Here is a 7,833-nt window from a genome sequence, read left to right on the forward strand (position 1 = left end):
TTGGCCTTTATTACAAGAGGATTTGAGTATAAGAGTAGAGACGTCTTACTGCAATTATATAGGGCCCTGGTGAGACCACACCTGGAGTATTGTGTACAGTTTTGGTCTCCTTACCTAAGGAAGGATATACTTGCCATAGAGGGAGTGCAACATAGGTTCACCAGACTGGTTCCTGGGATGGGGGGATTGTCCTATGAGGACAGATTGAGTAGACTAGGCCTATATTCTCTAGAGTTTAGAAGAATAAGAGGTGATCTCATTGAAACATACAAAATTCTTGCAGGGCTTGACAGGGTAGATGCAGAGGGGATGTTTCCCCTGACTGGGGAGTCTAGAACCAGGGGTCACAGTCTCAGAATAAGGGGTCAGCCATTTAGGAGTGGGATGAGGAGAAATTTCTTCACTCAGAGGGTGGTGAATCTTTGGAATTCTCTACCCCAGAGGGCTGTGGAGGCTCAGTCATTGAGGATATTCAAGGCAGAGATCGATAGATTTTTTAATATTAAGGATATCAAGGGATATGGGGGTTAGTTCAGGAAAGTGGAGATGAGGTAGAAGATCAGCCATGATCTTATTGAATGGCGGAGCAGGCTCGAGGGGCCAAATGGCCTACTCCTGCTCCTATTTCTTATGTTCTTATGTAAATATTTGAGATACACTTAGCAGAATGTTGTTCTTTACTGTTTCCTACACTAAAGCAGCGTCATTCTGTCCACAAGACAGTGACCAAGGACAATTGGGAAAAATATAGGAGAAACTGCAATATATGGGAAATGTGCATTTTCCCCTAAAAAAATGAGTGGGTTTGGAGTGTGGGGGCAGCTAAATTGTTAAAAATGGGATTCCTGATCTGATCCTGCCTCCAACCCACCCACTTCTGGCTTTGCCGGAGACGGGACTGGGGGGAGGGGGGGCGGTGGCCGTGCGGGACGGGGGGCGAGCAGCCAACCTGCTGCCAGGGGGTGTGACCTTAATTTAAATATTGTAATAAGGCTGGAAGCCTCTTTTTCCCTTTCCATTTTGAATTTAACTGCCTGTGGACGGGCTTCACACAATGTTGCATCCAGGAGGTAAGTGGCTTTATAACTACCTCCTGGATCCAGGTCCCTGCCTAACCCACTGTGATTTGAGACCCCCTCACGAGACCTCCGATCACCCCCACCCTGGCCTCTGAACCCCACCAGGAGGCCTTCACCCCCACCGATGATGCTGAGGCTGGCCACAATCCTCTTTCCCCTCCGCCAATGCCCGATCCCACCGATCGCCGGTGCCCGATGCCAACCCCCTGAACCCCCTCCCGCAATTCCCAATGCCCGATGCCAAATGCCTCCCCCCACCCCCCCACGATGCCTGATGCCTGATGCCGGACCCCCCCTCGGACCGATCCCTCGCATCTGCAGGCCTACCTGCCTGCAGACAGCCAGACTCTCAATCTGGCTGGCTGCTGCCGAGAATCCAAGACCTCACATGCAAATCAAGCCCTGCCGTTAAAGTCTCCCGGGCTTCCCGCCCGCCGCGGCGGCCCTCCACCCCAATCCGCCTCCCTGGAGAAAATTCCAGCCATGTTCACAATGATTTATATTAGAGCTTAACTGAAACAGAACTCATACCAATGCCCTTTTTAAAGTGTGGTTCATTTGTTAATGATGACAACGATATGTTTTTCTTTAAAAGTTTTTTTTGGAAAAAGTATTTTTAATTTTGATTCGCAGAAAAAGGAAAAGGAAAGAGAGGCTCTATTGAAGAAAAACAACACCTACACAGCAACATCAGCAAACTTTGCACCAAATATTGCAAAGGATGCAGGTCTGGCAACCATCGCAAAGAGTGCCGGCGCAGAATCCAAAGACCCCAAACTGGAACAAAAGCCCCCGGAGCCCAAGAAGACCTTCAACAGTGTCAGTAAAATTGACAGACTGGCCAGAATAGCATTTCCATTAATGTTTGGTATTTTCAACTTGGTTTATTGGGCTACTTATTTGAATAGAGAGCCAGTTCTCAAAGGTGATGACGAACATAACTAAAAAACATTAAAAAAACAGAGTTCCTCAGCTTGCAAAATAATTTTATTTACTGGAAAATTTCATGAAACTTCTAACAGATCATAGTTCCCCATTCAATTTGATGCAAACACTGTTTTTCTTTTGCCTTTTCTTAAACAAGATCCAAATTTTTTTTTCTGATAACGTCAGAAAGAAAGAAAACTCTCAAACTCTCTAAATATATAAAGCATTATTACCTTGTCGGTAAGACCAGTCTAGTTCTGGGTCACAGCTGACATTATTGAATTATTACTGATTTGCTTTTCTCATTGTATAGGGACTTTCTTTTAAAAGCATGTCCATGAACGGAAGAAATTTGGTTTTAAACTATTCTCACAGCAGGGTCTATGTGAAATTTAAAATAGTCTTAAAGATTTCTGGCACTTGACCAGATGTAGTGAGAAGCTTTTGTTTCCAGAGTTGGATAAGGTCCATGTTTGACATTTCTGGATGCTGCAGACTTTGTGGACTATGTTGTTTACTTTCAGGCTCATTCTAAAGTATATTTAGAAGAAAGAAGAAAGAGATTTCAAATGTTGAACTTTATAATGCAAAGGTTGTATATGTTTTTGCAATATTTTCTTTCAAGTTATATGGAAAATCTATCTATTATAATATATGAGCAAAACATGGTTTTAAATACAATTAGTCGTTATGCACCAAACATTGACATGTTTACTCCAGGATGGCAATAGATACTAAAATACCCAGTGGGGCTTGTGACCCAAAAAGCTAGTTACTGAATGATAAGACTTTAATGTAAGGATTGTCGTGTCAGCTAGTACATAATTATTTCTTGCCTGGATAAGTGAAGTGCACTTTTGAGATTAGTTTATGAATCACCCCTCCCTGCCCCCTTCCAAAAACTGTAAAATCAGCTATATATTTTCTAGACTAACATGACAAGATAATTTAAATTTGCATTATTCAAAAGAAGGCCTAGAAAATGCTAAATATCTTATATTGTTAAGTGATATCTGGATGTGATACCAAACGGGTCTACAAGAACCTGTAACTTCAAGTTCCAGAGATACCAATAAAGTTAGTTCATTCCACTTATTTGAACTGAGGAAAGTTGCCAGTGAGGACCACTGAATTCTGATTCTATCAAAAGGCCTGCACTGGAAAGGGTTAAAGAGCCATGCAAGCATTCCTTTGAAAAGCTCAGAGTTCACAAAATAAACTAATTTTGTTGACTACAGCTTAATAAATGTGATAATGTTATTTTGGTGTCCTGATTTTGCCCCTTATTTATTTACTTAATTACAAGACAGGTTAACACTAACAGCACAGCACTCCAACTGCTCTTCCTGCTCAGGCTATACAACACTTGCTTTCACAAACCCCTCCTTGTTGGCATTTACATTAACTGATTTAGTTATTATTCCTTTATAGGAAGGGGATCATGCAGTTTTGCCCATTGGGATTATTTCTGTCACTAAGCAAACTGAGTTACATCATATGCATGAATGTGCACAGTTTTTCATGTATTATCATTGATCATAGAGACTCCTTGACAATGCTTAGCAACAGAGACCCTTATTAGGGCACCCCAGAAAAGCTGCTGGACACCAACTCAAAAAATATTTTAAAAAGGAAACTGGAACTTCTCTAAATATAAAAGAAAAGACTTTTCAAACCCCTTTTCACTGCCATTGGCAACATTGTGCATGGTTCCCTCATCCCTCAGTTTCAATGTGATAGTGTAAATCCTCCCCATCCCTAACCCACCCCAGTGCCAATGATTTCAACTATTTGGTGCAGAAGCAATTAAAGATTAAAAAAGAGACAAATTCCTGTTCAACGGACAGTACAGGGATATAGGCTAGACCAAGAGGGAGATGAAAATACTCTGAGCAGGTTGTAAGCATGACCTGGGTGAGCTATATGGCCGTTTCTCATTCATACCTTCTTACGTTTTTGGGTCTCATCATGTCCATATTCCAATCCCCCTCCACTGCCGTCAGTATCAATGACAAGATGTCTCATCATGTGTGCCAGTGACAATGATGAGACATTTTGTTGTGAATGCTCTGGCACTCATATCAGGAGTTACCACTTGGAGCCATGCGGCTATCACTATCATGCAGCAGTGTGCATAGGGCTCCCGCTAGAGTTATGTGTCTACTGCTGGGGGTGGGCCACATGGTGGTGAAAAGGTGCAACTTTCATTCAAATGTATGCAAACCATACTGTGGTCCATGCGATCTGTGAAAAAATGTTCTAAAGACCATCAGATTCAAGAAACACCAGATTGTAATATCTTCTAATTTGCACAGGTCCATCCATATTTGATCAATAGGGAGCATTAAAGTTAAACATTGAGATACTGGTAGTATAATCTAAGAATATATATAATTTTCAAGAATTGCTCATTGAATAACAAAATATACCAGGCCTGAAAACCTTATGAGGTGATATTGTTCTTTATCAAATAAAAGTGTTACTGAGAGTTAACTTCTGTTTTCTACAAATTTTAACCTTCCTCTCTTGTGCATATGCCGAGAGGAAACTGCAATGCACATTAAATAATATGAATGTATTTAAGGTAGTGTTTAATCAGTGGAGAGGGAAACTCATTTCTCAATGAAGTCACTGTAGAGCACTGTCATAGATCAGTTAATAAGTTAACTTTTAATATTAATTACATAAGCTGCATGACAGCACAATTTTCTTTGCCACACTGCTATGAAGAATTGAGGAAACATATTATTAATTGGCACATAAATATTCAAAAACATATTTTTTTTAAATTGCAGAAAGATTTCTTTGGCTTTGTTTTCTCTGAACTTGCTTTCTGCTCTCTGATCCATGTCCACTACCATGACCACTTTGTTCAATCCATCGATCTCACAGTCGAAATCCTGTTTAAATCTTGAATGTGTTTGTTACACATGGGTTTTAAAAACATGGATACCGGGTCCACTTGCACCAACCTGTCCTGAAAGGATCTTTGGGGTCAGCGCAGAAAAAAAAAGTGTTTGAATTTACCCTTTTTTAACATCCAAACAGCAGAATATAATGAATTCCCAATTAATGTTACTGGAGTGATTCATTTTGGAGAGTACATTCAACCAAAACAAAATGTGGTGTTGTGCAGTATAAGGTTTATTTATTTTTTTGAAAAACACCAAACAATAAAAGTTATTGAAAAATAAATGGCACAAATAATAATGATTAGGTACTGTACACACTGACATACGTTATAGAGACTTTTATAAAAATAAAACTGCAAACTAACTCCGATCTCTCCCATTCAATTTAAGGAGGATAAGGAAGAAGTATGTTCTATTGAATTACCCCAACATTTCTAAATGATCCAAAGAAACTTTTTATACTTATTGGTATTCCTGAGCTTTGACACTGCTGCTTAGAGACAGCATGGGAAGTAGAATTTTGTGCAGAACACACCTAACTCCAGTGCCACCTTCAGTAGGAAGGATAAGGCCATAGCAAACAGTCCGAATTGATTATATTAATGGAGCAGAGGTTTGCAGAGTCACATTATGAAGAGGTCGGCATAGAATGCTGGTTTGTAGGAAATCTCTGAACAGTAATACTAAAGCTTAAAACATAGGAGCACTGTCTGACTGAAAGGCACCAATAGATGTAAAGGCATTTCTTTTTATGATATTTAAGAATTTTTGGTGCAATTTGGTAAAATATACATCCCCTTTAATTAAATCCAATTTGTAAGTATATTATCCAAATATTTATTTACAAACAGTGTATCTATGTAGTTGATAAAAAGCAGTGTTGAAGGAGGACTTAGAAGTATAACAGTGTTATCTTAACAAAATCAAGCTGACAAAATCCCTCATCTTCATAACTGCCTTGTATTTTAGCAATATTGCTGTAAGAAAAATATACTTCAAATGTAAGGGCTTCTAGTATCTGTGGAAATATAACTTTAAATAACCAGTGTAGATAAAACCTGTATAGAATTTAATTTTATTTTTTGGGCTCCTTCATCTTCCTTGTAAATGCTTCTGATGTTTTTTGCTGTTTATTTCACAAGTTTCTTTTTTTGGTAGCTAGTCTTATCTTAAAAGAATTCTATCGTTTTTGACCCACTGCTTACCTAAGTGTTACTCCCCTATGTCTTCATGCATTTTTTGCACATTGGTGTGAATAAACTAATGAAATTAGTCAGCTTTTTTTGCTATGCAATAACTGCTTTGTATCACTTCTTGGTTCTCAATTTGTAGATGTAAATGTGAATTGATAAATAATGTATAGAGTAAAATACACTTTACCAAATTGAAGTATCCTAACTGAGCTTTTATAAAGAGCTTTGCTGAGTCAGTTACTAAGGGGTTTTGTCAAATAACAAAAAATTTCCAAACTTTAAATTTAAATTTCAAATAGGCTGGTGGGAGAGGGGAGGGCAGGGGGAGTTAAAGATTTTGGAACTAACCATCATAATGTCTATTTAATGTAGTAAACACTGGCTGTTTTGAATGTTTAAATTGCAATTTGTGAAACTCATTGTTGAACATTTTTCAGATTTTTAAAAATGATTTTGGGTGGTAGGTGAGGGGCAGAGAAAATCTTGTGAATTCTAATTTATTCTGAAAGCTTGGATTTTTTTTAACAAAACAATTGGACAGAACCCCCCATTTTCTGAAATCATTTTGTCTTCCTTGTTGATTACAATACACATTATTGGAAGGCTGCTAATTACTGTTGGACTGATAGCACGTACTAAGCTAAGGCGTCAAATGACATTTGCACATTTGTCTGATGATGAGAGATATAATGTACCCAGATGCAATAAATCCCATTAAAGCTGTGGTATTCCTCTTTGACCTGCTCAGGCTACACTTTAGAATTACTATGACCTGTTTTTGTTTTAAATAAATCTTTTTCTTTAATTATACAAATTTTCTTGACATTTGCTGTATCTGAACATATTGCTCTTACAGCTATTGTAACTATTTATAATTTGTACCAAAAGTAACTTTTTGCCAGAATTTCTAGGTTTTAAAAGGAGACAAGACATATAAACATACAAAAAAAGACAGGAAAAGACCAACTGGTCCATCAAGCCTGTCCCATGCACACTGAAAGGATACACCAGTGATTGCATGGTGATTTATTACATTTTTATAATTGCCTTATTTGGTCTGAAGGGGAATACTGCAACTTTAAATTTCTGCAAAGATTGTATTAGGGTCTGATGAGAAAGATAAGATATTTTATTGGATTATAGAGTTTATCACAAGTTCTTAAATATATTTCAGTCTCTTATAGTTGCTACTGAACTAGTTGATGATAATAAACCTAAATTATTGGTCAACTTGTGTGTCATTGGGCTGAATTTTGCTGGCGCTCAGAGGGCGGGTTCGGAGGTGGGTCAGCTGTCAAAGTAGCAAAGATTGACAGTGGGTAGGGAACCCGCTGTCAATCCACCTCCATGCAAGTCTCCCAGGTGTCAGGTCTGTCGGCATTGAACAGGCCTGACACTAAGTGGCAGGGGAGGCAATTCACATCATTAAATGGGTTGTTAACATCCAATTAACTGTTATTTTATGCCTACATTTCAATTTTACGTGCTCCCCCGCGGTTTACCCGCTGTTTGGGGAACATGTCAGCTCAGCATGTCGTGAGTGGATTCAGCATTGAATTATCTCATGATCTGACAGCTGCCAAAGTTGCATAAAAGATCCCATGTTACAGCTGTTCACTTTCAAAGCTCAGAAGCTGTTACTGCATTTGGAAGACATATTGAACTTTCTGCAGCTTGCAAATGTTTGGAGCAAAATCTCTATCCAGTGTCACCTCATTGGAA

The 7,833-nt window shown here is 38.8% G+C and overlaps 1 protein-coding gene across 1 annotated transcript in view; it reads left to right on the forward strand.

The window, feature by feature from the left end:
* Positions 1-7,341, forward strand: part of LOC147114120 (gamma-aminobutyric acid receptor subunit alpha-1-like) — a 61,910-nt gene extending 54,569 nt beyond the window's left edge. The window contains exon 10 of the mRNA XM_085995736.1: positions 1,713-7,341. Within this exon, the coding sequence (XP_085851862.1) occupies positions 1,713-2,024 (312 nt within the window). The 3' untranslated portion in view covers positions 2,025-7,341. The remainder of the gene's footprint in view (positions 1-1,712) is intronic.
* The last annotated feature ends 492 nt before the right edge of the window (positions 7,342-7,833 follow it).

Source organism: Somniosus microcephalus, chromosome 8, assembly GCF_052327205.1.
Source record: "Somniosus microcephalus isolate GS21.2 chromosome 8, FLI_Smic_1.0, whole genome shotgun sequence".
NCBI lineage: Eukaryota > Metazoa > Chordata > Chondrichthyes > Squaliformes > Somniosidae > Somniosus > Somniosus microcephalus.